The 15,161-nt window shown below is 38.0% G+C and overlaps 1 protein-coding gene across 5 annotated transcripts in view; it reads right to left on the minus strand.

The window, feature by feature from the left end:
* Nucleotides 1-5,616: 5,616 nt before the first annotated feature.
* Nucleotides 5,617-15,161, minus strand: part of GPBP1 (GC-rich promoter binding protein 1) — an 87,895-nt gene continuing 78,350 nt past the window's right edge. For 4 of the 5 annotated variants that reach the window (XM_023210511.1, XM_023210510.1, XM_023210513.1 and 1 more), the window contains exons 12-13: nt 9,318-9,420; nt 5,617-7,667 (exon numbers count right to left, since the gene is read on the minus strand). In XM_023210511.1, coding sequence (XP_023066279.1) covers nt 7,509-7,667; nt 9,318-9,420 — 262 coding nt within the window. In that variant the 3' untranslated portion in view covers nt 5,617-7,508. The remainder of the gene's footprint in view (nt 7,668-9,317; nt 9,421-15,161) is intronic. The other variant, XM_023210514.1, reaches the window with a different exon arrangement.

Below are 15,161 nucleotides of genomic sequence, written 5' to 3' on the forward strand. Positions count from 1 at the left end.
TAAACGGTCCTTATTATTGTTGGCAAAATCCAATCAAGGAAAAAAGAGTTTTTATCTTCACACTCAAAGATACTCAAAGCAGAGAATACTGGCAGAGTGACAGAAGAAATTACCTCACTTTTGGAGGAGAAAGGGAAGCAGGTCTGTCCTTTGAAAATTATCTCCATGTTTCACAAGTTTTCTCACTCTTTGTAAAAGTCTCTATATTGCACTGATAAATTTGCACTTCTTTCCTTGTGATTTAGGACATACTATATTTTATCCTGTGTGGACACATTACAATCATGTTTTACAAGTGGGAAATAATTGTCTTAAAAGTTAAGCTCTGTACATTCAGAATGTCTGTGTTAAAAGAAAAAGTTAGGCTTTCAAATATTGCCCCAGAACTGGGCAGGACAGGGGGAAGCATTTTGCAAGACTGAAAAATCACACAGGTAATGGTGTAAAGATCAAATATGACAACCCAACTTTCACTTTCCTTAAGTTTCCAAAGGCCTAGTTTTTAATATTTATAATGACGACCAGCAAACTATTGTCCCTACCCAGCTGGTTTTATTGGAAAAGACACACCTACCTGTTTACTGTCTGTGGCTGCACTGGTACTATTAGTTGAGTAACTGAACAAAAATCACATGGTCTAAAATATTTACCCTACAGCCCTTTACAGAAAAATTTTGCCAACACTCAATTTAGAAAATAATCTTCAAAAAAGAAATTTGCAGACATCTTAATAGATGGCATGAGCCTCTATGTCTCTATCTGGGGATACAGAATTTCCTAGACTCACTTCTTAGTAGCCAGGTTCTTCTCATTCTGTAAAATGACTCACTCTAATATTCAATAAACCAAAATAACTTTTAAAAAGCTAAACAATGTCAGGACATTAAGTCCAGATTTGAGGGGGAAAATAAGTATCTCTTCACCTCACCAACTTCTCATAACGCAACTGTACCTGCTTATTACAGTATCCAGATTGACATTTCATTGTTTTCCCTTCTGCTAGTTTCTGCGTCTCTCCAGCCATTAAAGAAAACCACATTAGGGTCAAGCGCGGTGGCTCACGTCTGTAATCTTAGCACTTTGGGAGGCTGAGGTGGACGGATCACTTGAGGCCAGGAGTTCGAGACCAGCCTGGCCAACATGGCAATACCCCCATCTCTATTAAAAATACAAAAGTTAGCCAGGTGTGGTGGCACATGCCTGTAATCCCAGCTACTCAGGAGGCTGAGGAATAAGAATCGCTTGAACCCGGGAGGTGGAGGTTGCAGTGAGCCACATTCATGCTAGTGTGCTGCAGCCTGAGCAACAGAGTAAAACTATCTCCAAAAAAAAAAATTCAAATTGCATTAAGACTACAACAAAATTATATTCCCTGCTGAGGAAAGGTACCTTCTGGCATCTAAGTAAAAATTACATACATAATCATAAACCTCTCACACAAAAGCTGACACAAACATACAATTTCATTTTCTCATGATATCAATGTCTACCAGACAACTAGTTTTAGGATATCAAGTGCCCAATTTTAAAAAGGTTAAGTAACCGAAGTAAGGCAAAAGAGTTATATATTCTTGCCAGACACGGTGGCTCATGCCTGTAATCCCAGCATTTTGGGATGCTGAGACAGGAGAATCGCTTGAGCCCAGGAGAGTTTGAGACCAGCCTGGGCAACAAAGCAAGACCCCGTCTCTTTAATAAAATTAAAAAGTGAGGGGAAACAGTTATATACTATTGTCACAATTCTCCAGTCCATTATCGTTCACCTTTAGCATTCCAGAAAATGAGGGAAAACCTTGAGAGAAATGGAGTGCAAGTATCAAGTTAAACTCTTGCTTAATTATGTGCTTACCTACCTTATTTCCACAAAAAGTTTAAAGTGGTATGACTAACAAAGGCAATTCTATTTTGAAAGATTTGAAAGCATGGAAACCCATTCTTGCAAGTAGTTCACAGGACTATGACTTACCATTAAAGTTCAATGATTACATTTCAGATCTCTGATAAAACTCATTGTAACGGCTGAATAAAATCAAGCTTAGGTCATGACTGAACATAATACCAAATAAAGCAGAGATAAAAGTTGTAATTTGCTGTGAGAACTCAGATGTTTCACACTATTTACAACCACTTAGAATACTACCTGCCTATTTAACAACAGTTAATTTTTTAAAAATAGGTACTGCCTGCTACTGGGAAAGGTCCAGTTGAATTGTCACTAGTAGTGAATTAACAGCTAAATTTATGGAACACCTACTGTGAACCAGGATTTACACCAGGTGGTTTTCATTATTGTTTTCATCCTCACAATAACACTATCGAATACATATTAAGTTGCCTACCTGGATTAAAGTCAGCTGTGCATGGCAGCTCATGACTAATCCCAGCACTTTGGGAGGCCAAGGAGGGCGGATCATGTGAGGCCAAGTTTGAGACCAACCAGGCCAACATGGTGAAACCCCGTCTCTACTAAAAATACAAAACTTACCTGGGCGTGGTGGTCGCTCCTATAATCCCAGCTACTTGAAAGGCTGAAGCATGAGAATCTCTTGAACCCACCAAGCAGAGGTTGCAGTGAGCAGAGATCGCGCCACTGCACTTTAGCCTGGGTGACAGAGCAAACCTGTGTCTTTATTTTTTTTTTTTGAGATGGAGTCTCGCTCTGTCGCCCAGGCTGGAGTGCAGTGGCCGGATCTCAGCTCACTGCAAGCTCCGCCTCCCGGGTTCCCGCCATTCTCCTGCCTCAGCCTCCCGAGTAGCTGGGACTACAGGCGCCACCACCGCGCCCGGCTAGTTTTTTGTATTTTTTAGTAGAGACGGGGTTTCACCGTGTTAGCCAGGATGGTCTCGATCTCCTGACCTCGTGATCCGCCCGTCTCGGCCTCCCAAGTGCTGGGATTACAGGCTTGAGCCACTGCGCCCGGCCAAACCTGTGTCTTTAAAAAATAAAAATAAAATTAAAAAAGGCACAACTAAAAAGGGGCAAAGTGTAGTTTCAAACCCAGGTGTGACTACTTCCACCATACTGTATGTTAATACATTATACTGGTTGCTGGGCGCGGTGTCTCATGCCTGTAAATCCTAGCACTATGGGAGGCCTAGGCGGGCGGATCACTTGAGGTCAGGAGTTCGAGACCAACCTGTCCAACGTGGCGAAACTCCATCTCTAAAAATATGAAATTTAGCCGGGCATGGTGGTGTGCACCTGTAACCCCAGCTACTTGGGAAGCTGAGGCATGAGAATCACTGGAACCCAGGAGGCAGAGGTTGCAGTGAGCCAAGATCACACCACTTATACTCCAGCCTGGGTGACAGAGTATGGCTCCATCTCCAAAAAAAAAAAAGTTTTGGGGGGCAGGATTTTTAAAATATTCTAAAGCCCAGGCCACACCCCAGTCCAATTAAACCACAATCTGGGGTGTTGGTGGGGGCGGGCGATGGTTGATACATTGGGGAAGCTCCCCAATGATACCAATGGTGTAGGTAAGTTTGGGCCCCACCACTACACATGCTCTTATATACTGCAAGTTAGGACACTGCTGCAAAACAAATATTCCAGAATAGTAGGCAGAATGAATTTAAAGTGTTAACTGTACAAATGAACAAAAATTCAATTACAAAACCTCTTAAACTAGATAATTACAACACATTCTCAAGTCCTGAACTACAAGTTTTTCAGGTCCACGTGTCCCATAATTATATATATGTATCTATGTATAAATGTGTGTGTGTGCATATGTATACACATATACATATATATTTTTTTGAGAGACAAAAGAGTCTTGCTCTATCACCCAGGCTGGAGTGCAGTGATACAATCTTGGCTCACAGCCGCTGCCTCCCAGGTTCAAGCAATTCTCCTGTCTCAGCCTCCCGAGTAGCTGGGATCAGAGGCATGCACCACCACACCCAGCTAATTTTTGTATTTTTAGTACAGACTGGCTCAGATGGGGTTTCACCATGTTGGTCAGGGTGGTCTTGAACTCCTGACCTTAGGTGATCCTCCCGCCTCAGCCTCCCAAAGTGCTGGGATTACAGGTGTGAGCCACCATGCCCGGCCCTCCAGTTAAATATTAAAACAATCACAGTTCTCCTGAGTCCCATCATTTTAAGTTCAAGCATTCAGCCCTGCCTAAAGAAAGGAAATACAAAACAAACAAAAACCAGCATCTGAAGCATCTCTGCAGCATCTGGAGGCTTTCAGGGATTTTTCTATTGCTTGAAATGTCCTGTCATTCCCCTAACAGCCAAATCACTTTTATAACTTCAGGAAACATATCTAAAAGTTAAAATATCCAACTCTTAGTGATAATCATTTAAAAGCCCTAGTAACACATCCCTTATTGTGTAAGACAAAAATCTCACTTTATAGAAATATTTCACAAGTGTGTATCCTTTCTTCCTTTCTACCCTAGTTATCTATTCCATTTTTTTGTTTGCTTGTTTTTTTTGTTGAGACATAGTCTCTCACTCTGTTGCCCAGGCTGGAGCACAGTGGCACGATCTCAACTTACTGCAACCTCCAACTCCTGGGTTCAAGCGATTCTCCTGCCTCAGGATCCTGAGAGTAGCTGGGATTACATGTGTACGCCACCACACCCGGCTAATGTTTGTACTTTTTTTTTTTTTAAGTACAGACAGGGTTTCACCACATTGGCCAGGCTGGTCTCCTGTCCTCAGGTGATCCGCTGGCCTTGGCCTCCCAAAGTCCTGGGATTACAGGTATGAGATACCGCACCCGGCCTACCCTCATCATCTATATTCAACTTGGTTTGCATGATTATGAAGCATGTATGTAGAATCTAATATCAGATTAGGGATGATGACAGATGAGGTGTTAAAACAAGCTATTTAACAGATTCTTAAAAGGTTTATATAACCACATTTTAACAGTATACATAAACACTAGCAAAAAAGGACAAAGTATTTTGGGGGGAACCAGATCCTTTAACATGCTGAATTTTGTCTATATAAATCTGATTTTATTAAGTAAATCTGATTTTTAGATTAACACACTATTTCAATTTTAATAGAAATTATCTACGGAAATTAATATTCTAATCCTTATACTAAAATCAAGCAAATAGTTTTTGAAATGCTATTTTAAATCATCACCTTAAGAATTTTGCTCATGAATTACATTTTATAACAAAATAAAATAAGGGGGGGTAGAGAATTAGTAGTGATAAGGACTTAAAAGGAACCAAGAAATTCGGGGGAATAGATTATGTTCACTTAGTTGTATGTCAAAGCACTGTAAACTGTATGCTTTACCTGTGTGTTCATGTCAATTTATACCTCAATAAAGTGTTAAAAAACAAAAATAAAAAAGCTGCAGAAAAAATAAGTTTGAAACAGCCAAATTTGCTTTTCAGACTTCCATAGCCTAGTTCTGAGTTCAGCAATTCCACCTTAGATCTATAACTAGTTTCTGTGTTCGTAGGCTGTCTTTACAACAATATGATCCAAGCTGTTTACCAGCTGCCCATTATTTAGACAGCAAGCTAAAACTATGTTACAAACTTTAACTGTTCTCTTAAATTATGTGTATGGTTCCAACCCCTCATAACCAAGCTTATTAATGTCATTAACTTAATGCATACAATAACCATACCACTGTACTTTACCATTTTTATAAAGAGTAAATTACTAAACACATTCCATATCACAATGCATTAAAGCACAATAAACATGAGTTAACTGCTGGTAAATGGGAATTAAGGCAGAAAAAATTGTCTGAGTATAAGACAGATGCCAAAAAACCAAATTTACAGAATCTTTTCTGAAAGTAGAAAACACAGTAAGGTAGATCTCAAATGTAAACCACATTCCTCAGGTTCCTTCTAGCTTGTTTTTGAAAATACAGGTTCTATCTGACAGATTTCATTGATCTATTAAGCAAATAGTACAATCTAAGAGTCTCAAAGACATCAATATGTGATACCGATAGCTTTGTCAAAGCATGCTTTACATTCTCCTGTGGCTAATTCTAACTACATTTAACTTTAGCTGATTAGAGTGAATTGTGACAAATCATATCGTAAAACCTGATTTTAAGTATAAGGTCTATTTAATATTTTATTACCATTCTAACTTCCTCAAGTTTTGTGGGAGTGTGCTAGTGTGTTGTGTTTAATTTCCCCATCACCACCAGTCTCAGTGGGAACAAAAAAAATACAGTTTCTGGTGAAAGCTGGGGAGTCCGGGTAGAGTATTTATGTAGAAATAGCAAAATACTGTAGCCATCTGAGAAAATACCGTTTTAAAAAACAACAAACACTTAGGAATAGATCTGACATAAAACCCCAAATATTTCTAAGATTATGCTCTTTACAATTAGAATATATTTAAACATGAGGGGGAGCTAAAAGAAAATGGGGATAAACAAAACCAGAAAAATCAAAATACAAATATACAGAGCCAAAATACTTTCAGTCAGCAGCAAAACAGAAACAATTTCAAAGTTAATGTGCAAATGAAAATAAAGTAGTTAACAGTCATTCATTTAATAAGCTTGTGTATTTGATAATGAAAAGGCTTAGCTTTCCTTTTCTCACCTCAGAGAGTAATCATCTTTAGTAAGGTATTACTTTTAAAAGTCTGACTTTAACAAGTGGATAAAGCATGTTTAGAGTATGTTTATGTTTAGAAACAATACCTTGAACACTACAGAAAACAACAATATTCTGAAAATCCAGTTTATTTTCCATGTTGTGGACAGATCCAGTCAGTGTGATCAGTTTTTCTGCGTGTGTAATAATTTATCAAAATAAGTTTTCCCACAAGACTCTTTTCCATCAACTCTGAAAACCCTGGTCTGACAACATACCCCAATAAAGCTTTTGAAAATCACCTCTTAAAATTTGGAAGAAAATGTGGCAAGTCTTTTCCTGTAACATTTACTGCACTACAAATGGCTAAAGAGCAATTTATGTTTTAAAAGGTGAATAGTACAACAGCTGAGTTCAGGAAATTGTTTTAGTGCACTTTGCTCCAGTTTTAGCCAACATGCTACATTTTCCTTTTTGGTTTTTTTTGTTTGTTTTTTGGGGGGAGGAGGGGGGGACAGCACAAAGTGGACTTAAGGATTTCCATTGTACGAAAAAGATATGACTCTGCAAGCAAAACAGTGTAAGCTGCCTTTTTTCTTAAGACCTGGACATTTTAAGACAGAAGCTTTGCAAAACATTACACAATTTTTTATTATTAAATGAGAAAATCTCATTTGTTACATCGTCACATTGCTAGTCAGAGAAATGTTGCAGTGATGAAGAAAGTCAATGTTGGACCAACCCAAGTCCTCATTCCTACAACATTCATTTACAAAGAAATAATGTTCAACACAGCCCAACAAAACATTCTTGGTTTTCTTCGTATTGAAGTCCCCCAAAAAATCCTCTTCTAAATGGGGTATTTCACTACATAAATTATAGTTCTTCATTTTTACAATTCACCCCAAACTGTATGAGAGATGTATCACACTAAGATTTCTAAAGCTGTTAGGAAATCCTTCACACATCGTCGTCATCTGATGTGTCACTGCTACTTGTCTCTGTGTCATCATTCTCAGTTGTGGGTTTGAAAGTGCTGTTCTTCCAAGGTCCAAACTTGAAGTCACAGATCAGGCCATTTTTCAAAATACCATTTTTTCTCAGACCATTCTTTTGTAACTAAAATGTTAAAGGCAAAATAAATTATCCCTCAAGAGTTACAAACCTACTGTAATAAATATAAGCATGAATATAATAAAATTGCATCCTATCCCCAAAACTCCACAAGTAATGATATGTCTGAACAAATCCTGGATCCAGACAAAACAGATATGAGTAATAATTGTCACATTGATTAAGGTACTAAACTTTTCCACATTTTTACTGCCTCAAGTGACAACTGTGATAAATACCTCCAGGGACTTCCCAGAATATAATTAGAAACTATTAAGCTATATCTGTTATTTTTATTATTCTAACCTAAATTAATACACACCCCCACAATCTGCTTTGTTCATAGTTTGTAAAGTAGAATGAGGTATATAAAGTTACAAGATCATCTCTTGCTTAACCAGAGATGAAGATACTAGAAAAAATATAGTTCTCTATTTCTGAAAATGAGAAATCATAACTAAAAGGTTAGTTGGTAATAAATAAGAATTGGGTCAAAAGATCATCAAAGAAGAAAAAAGATAGTTGGCCCAAATTAGAAACAATTTAAAGACAGAAAATAAGCCCAGTGTAGCGGCACAAGCCAGTAGTCCCAGCTGCTCAGGAAGCTGAGACAAGAGTATTGCTTGAGCCCAGAAATTTGGGGATGCAGTGAACTGTAACTGGCCACTGCACTCCAGTCTGGATGACAGAGTGAGACCCCAACTCTTCAAATAAACAAATAATGGATTTGAAAAAAGCATCTCAACTTTCCGATGCTCTAACAAAAATTCCCTAATACTCTTTCAGAAAGGTAACTAACTAGGGAGACATTAAGCAAGATGTTTTATAATATGAAATACTCTTGTGCAAGAAAAGGATAAAAAGTGAAGTTACTTAGGAAGCTATTAACACTCTCTACTTCTTATCACTCTTGCTCCTCTCCAAAAAAGTCAAAAAACCAAAACAAAACAAAGAAGGTCCGGAAAATGACTAATCATAGACATCACTTACACTAATTCCTAACTATTGCACACCCAATAGTTTAAAGAAGCCACTATTGCAGATTTCTACAAAGTCAATTCAACCAGGTGCAGTGGTTCCTGCCTGTAGTCCCAGTTACTCCAGAGGTGAAGGTTGGAGGACCACTTGGAACCCAGGAGTTCTAGAGGCCAGCTGGACAACACAGCAAAAGCCTGTCTCCCTCTCTCTCCTTTGCTTGTTTGTTTGTTTGTTTGTTTGTTCTGAGACGGAGTCTCGCTCTGTCACCCAGGCTGGAGTGCTGTGGCCAGATCTCAGCTCACTGCAAGCTCCGCCTCCCGGGTTTACACCATTCTCCTGCCTCAGCCTCCCAGGTAGCTGGGACTACAGGCGCCGCCACCTCACCCGGCTAGTTTTTTGTATTTTTTAGTAGAGACGGGGTTTCACTGTGTTAGCCAGGATGGTCTCGATCTCCTGACCTCGTGATCCGCCCGTCTCGGCCTCCCAAAGTGCTGGGATTACAGGCTTGAGCCACCGCACCTGGCCTTTTTGTTTGTTTTAAAAGCAATTCTGACCTATCGTGATAAATTCCTAAATAAAACTTTTAAAAAATCTCCCCCACTCCATGCTTGCATATAATTAGATTGTTCTAAATAAGGGCAATTTAAAAGTGAAGTTGTATGATTCAGGTTTTCTCACCTGTTCACTAATAACTTGGAATTCTCTCATTTCATCCTCAGTTAAGGGAGCACATGTTTCATCATTTTCACTGTCTTCCTGCCAGCCCATTTCCTTTAACAATCTGAAAAGGAGAGGAAAGGAAGTTTAATTTAAAGCTTACCCTGTGCAGGACAGTTTCATTTATATTAGGTATAAGAAAACATGATCTAGGATCCATTATACAAAGACCCCAAGCCACATCAAAAGGATTTTTGAATATCTTTCTGAAAATGAATAAACAGGTAAGATTAATAAACTGATATTAAAATTAGAATGAACTCCTTGACTGCTTCATCTTTGGTGTCAAAGGCTCTTCAAGGCTGGAAACTTTTAACAGACATGAAGCAAATCTGCTAAATTCTTATACTAAAAGTAACAGCAGTATCACTCCTCTTTTTCTTCAGTACCACCATATTTCTGACTACTCATTAGGTTTTCCACTTGGGCAATCATAAACACTGTAGCAATAGCTACAGAATTTGGGAAATCTCCAAGCTTGTTTCTTATATGGCCACATATCTTGTATTGATACGAAAGGGTTTTTACAAAATGAAACCCCTAAGTACCTCTGTTACTCCTACAAGGAGTCTTCAAAAAGTTCATTTAAAAATGTGTATCATGGAAAAACTATGCAAGAATTTCAAGAAAAAAAACTCTGCACCAAAATAAACTTGGGCTAACTTGTGATAACATGTTTCAACAGAATCTTGTTTAAGGCGCCACAAAGGGTAAGACATCAGTTTGGGAAAAGCCCCTATCAGATCAACATGAATTCTGCTAAAATTGAAGCAAAAACACATACCAAATTTATGGTGAAACTTGGGTGGAAGAATAATGAAATCACTGATACTTTACAAAAAGTTTATGGGGACAAAACCCAATGGAAACCAGCAATTTCAAATAGATAACTCATTTTAAGAAGAGATGAGGTGATTCTGAAGATGAAGCCCTCACAGAAGCAGCAGCAGGCCATCCCCATCAATTGACAAGGAAAAAATTAATCCTGTTAGTGCCCTAACTGAAGAGGACTGATGATTAACAACAGAAACAGCCAACATCACAGACATCTCACTTGGTTCAGCTTACTTAATTCTGTATGAAAAATAAAGTTGAATAAACTTTCCACTCAATGTGTGCCCAGATCATCTGCAGACAAAAACAGGGCTTTCAATGGAAAGTTTAAACAAGTGGGATCAAGATTCTGAAGCATTTCTTCAAAGAAGTGCACATGGCTTTACCAGTATGATCCAGAAGACAAATCACAAAGCACTAGCTACCAGTAAGTGGAAGTGATCCGCTCAAAGCAAAGGAGGACCAGTCAAGAGCAAAGGTCACAGCAACAGTTGTTTGGAAGGGATAAAGAACAGTAACAACTGCTTATTATGAGTGTTTTGAGAAGGAAACCTAAAGCTTTAGCAGAAAAATGCCTGGGAAAGCTTCACCAGAGAGTCCTTAAACACAACAATACTCCTGCTCATTCCTCTCATCAAACAAGGGCACTTTTGTAAAGTTTCAATGGGAAATCATTAGGCATCCACCTTTCAGTCCTGATTTGGCTCCTTCTGACTTCCTCATTTCCTAATCTTAAATTTTAGAGGGGGCCCATTTTTCTTCAGTTATTGTAAAAAAGACAGCACTGACACGGTTAAACTACCAGGGCCCTCAGTTCTTCAGGGATGGTCTAAAATGACTGGTATCACTGCTTACAAAAGGGTCTTGAACTTGATGTAGTTATGCTGAAAAGCAGAGTTAACAGTTTTTATCATTTAATTACATTGTTCCACAAACTTTTAAGTCCCCTCTTATTTACACCTACTCATCTTTAACTTGCGCCTGCTACACATTAGCTGCCTATAGACTTTTAGACCTTTTCTCAAAGAGTCTCACAGAATAGCTGAGACCTTGAATAAAACGTAATATGATATCCACATTTTGCAGATGAACAATAAAGATCACATAAGTAAAGTAACTTGCTTACTTGACGGCAAAGACAAATAGAATTTTGGTTTTCTGTCTCCCAAATCAGTATGTATTGCACAGCACCTTGTTGCTTTTGAACAAAAACGTCACAGTCAGCATTAATCATTTCTTCTTTCATTCCTTTTAGCCACGACTTCTTCCAATGCACTGTCTTTACTCTTTAATTTGGATGGCCTCCTTTTGAAATAGCATTTCCACTCACTTTTACCATTCAATGTCACCTAATACAGAAGCTATTAAATCTAGACTAGCAAAACAATCTAACTGCTCTTTTGCTGGATCCAAACTTTTACCTGTTTTACTTTTAAAAACTGAATCGTAACTAAGCAATAATGCAGGTGGAAAAAACTATCAACATTATGAAAGAGAATATAACAGAAGGCAAGTATTTCTACTTCTCCACCAGACGCTGTAGCTTTTAACTGTTCTTGAAATAGCTTTCAAAATAATCTAGCTGGGCGTGGTAGCTCATGCCTGTAATTCCAGCACTTTGAGAGACAGAGGTGGGAGGATCACTTGAGCCCAGGAGTAAGACCAGGCTGGGCAACAAAGTGAGACCCCATTTCTACAAAAAATAATAAGAAAAAATAAAAACAATCTGTGTTTCTCTTTCCCCCATAAACATACAAACATGTGCCACATAACTATATTTTGGTCAGATAACAGCACTATGATGCATAATCCCATGAGACTGTAATACCATTTTCTTACTGTACCTTTGTATATGTTTAGATATGCTTAGATATACAAATACATACCACTGTATTATAATTACAAATACTATACAATATTCAGTACAGTAATATGCTATACAGGTTTCTAGCCTAGAAATAAGAGTCTATACCATACAGCCTAGGTAGGTAGCAGGTTATACCATCTAGTTTAAGTACACTCTATGAGTTTCACACCATGACAAAAATCACCTAACGACACATTTCTCAGAATATATCCCTGTCATTAAGCAAAGCACGACTGACTGTATTACCGTAACCCTCATCTGTACTTTGCTTTTTCATTTAAATTATTCCTTCCCACTCTCCTTCAAACTATTGCCACATCATCCTGATACCAGTTTCACAATTACCATCTCTGATAAATATTTTCAGTGGTTTCTCACTTTCTAAAGAACAAATTCCTTAACTGTGTTTGTGTCATAGCCACAAATTCAAATTCCTCAGTAGAGGAAATCTAGGATTAGAAGTTAGAAGACCTGGGTCACAGTTCCTATTTTATCACAAACCAAGTATAAGACATCTCTAAAGTCCTGCCTTTTCAATATGATCGTTAACTTCAGTGAGTAAATTTCCCATTCCTGTCAAAATATTCCACTGAACACCCTTAAAACAAACTAGGTATATACACCATTCTAACCATGTCTTTACATCCCTTCTTTTTCCAAACTACTATCTAGCACGCTTGCCCTTATTTGTGTCTAACCCTTTCGAGATTTAATTTAGGTCCCAATTAAAACTTCCTGACTAGGGCCAGGCGTGATGGTTCATGCCTGTAATCCCACCAATTCAAGAGGCCAGCTAGGAGTTCAAGACCAGCCTGGGATATACTGAGACCATGTCTCTAAAAAATAAATTTTTATACAAATAACTATTTTAAAAAGAAAGGAAAGGAAAGGAAAAGGAAAGGAAAAGAAAAAGAAACCTTTGACTGGTACCCAAGTTATAATGATCTCTATCCCCAAACCCTCTGAATTTCTTTGGCATTTACTTCCACTAATTCATTTGGTGCTTGCTTAAAACAAGTTGACAACTGTATCCCTTTGATGTTGAGGCTACCCTCAATACTCTGATAAAGTTGCTAAAACTTGACAATAAAACTAAGAATGATCTACGTGCCTGAGTATTTAATATTTCTTATTTTAATATTTGAAAAGTATTATTAAAAAACCTACCACAGGCCAGGCGCAGTGGCTCACACCTGTAATCCCAGCACTTTGGGAGGCCAAGGCAGTGGATCACCTGAGTCAGGAGTTCGAGACCAGCCTGGCCAACATGGTGAAACCCCGTCTCTACTAAAAAAACAAAAAATTAGCCCGGCGTTGTGGCGGGTGCCTGTAACCCCAGCTATTCTGGGAGGCTGAGGCAGGAGAATCACTTGAACCCGGGAGGTGGAGGCTGCAGTGAGCAGAGGTAGCGCCACTGTACTCCAGCCTATGTGACAAGAGTGAAACTCCATCTCAAAAAAAAAAAAAAAAAATACAAAACTATAACTGCCCCATGATTATTAAATTCAACTAATATGAGTATTTATATGTATAAAACTTAAGAAGTCACAAAGTTTACAGAAAATATGAAGCAATGGAAAAGAAGTATCATTCCACTTTGACAGGAAAAAATAACCCTAAAATCTGAAAGAAGCCATTAACTCTCTTAGCTTAGAATGGGCAAAAAGGTATTGATATATGTCTTTGAAAAATTTACAAACACATATTCTACTTAAACAGTCAAGAAAACTGAAGCTAAGAAATTTAAATAAAAACGGTTCCATATCAACTAGCACCTTTACTCTTCTTCCCTTTTCCGTCTTAGGATCTTTTTCGGCATGTGCAACATTTCTATAAAACTATCCCTCCATTCCAACTAGCTGCTACCAAATCTGATATCTTGAATCCACAATTTTATCATATTCTTTGCAAATAACAAAATGTTCTTATTGTTTGCCCCCTTCACCTTCATGTCCACACTAGAAAATGGTATTCCTATGCAAAACTAATTCTTTTTATAGTTTAAACTATATGGTTTAGGGGAAAAAAACTTGGTTAAAACTTTTACAGTAACCTAAATATAAAAGCATCCATTGTTTTAAAAAGACAAAAACAATGTAATCTATAAAGTCTCAAAAAAAAATTAAAACATATATACTAATCATTCAAGTAGTAATCAACCAATCATTCACTGATACGATCTTTTCATGCAGTATGGGGTTTTTTCTTTCCCTCCCTCTACAGCTTACTCCAATTTAGGATGTTTTTGTCTTTTTTATTTTTTATTTTTTGAGATGGAGTCTTGCTCTGTCATCCAGGCTAGAGTGCAGTGGTACGATCTCAACTCACTGCCACCTCACTTCCTGGGTTCTAGAGATTCTTGTGCTTCAGCCTCCTCAGCAGTTGAGAATACAGGCACACGCCACAACGCCTGGCTAATTTTTGTATTTTTAGTAGAGATAAGGTTTCACCATGTTGGCCAGGCTAGTCTCAAACTCCTGGCCTCAAGTGACCCACCTGCCTCAGTCTCCCGAAGTGCTGGAATTACAGGCGTGAGTCCCTGTCCCTGGCCAAATGTTTTCATCTTGATCTGCCTTAGTTTCTAAATCTCATCCTCTCCATTTTCTCCTGTTAGTAAGTCACAGAGAACCAAATTCTGTCAAGTTATGAAACGAAAAGTCTCTCTTCCGTAAGTCTTCCTAAATGGAACAAGAAGCCACCAAAATGCTTCCTGCACTAAGTATCTGCTCTGCAGATTAAAAAATAAAATAGTTAAAACATTCAATATGTCTCTTAGGGGTTATGAGAAATACTTTCTAAAGGTATGGGCCAACTTTTTTTTTTTTTTTTGCTACTAAAGTACTGAAGGGAAATCAGAGGACAAGATATTAGGTGACAACTTTCTCACTATGGCCTTAATGAATAGATTCTGTGAGTTAAAAAATCTTTTTATCTGTATTCTTTTACTGCCTATGCTCTATCTCCTTAAAGAGGTAACTCATCTTTTACAATCATTAGAATATCTGATATGTTTGTGTCATTATTCTCCTTTCTACACACAGGCCTTTTCCTTTTCTACCAATTGCGTGACTAGAAATATTTCAATCATTATTGGTGAGAGTGTA

Source organism: Piliocolobus tephrosceles, chromosome 4 (genome assembly GCF_002776525.5).
Source record: "Piliocolobus tephrosceles isolate RC106 chromosome 4, ASM277652v3, whole genome shotgun sequence".
Classification (NCBI taxonomy): Eukaryota; Metazoa; Chordata; class Mammalia; order Primates; family Cercopithecidae; genus Piliocolobus; species Piliocolobus tephrosceles.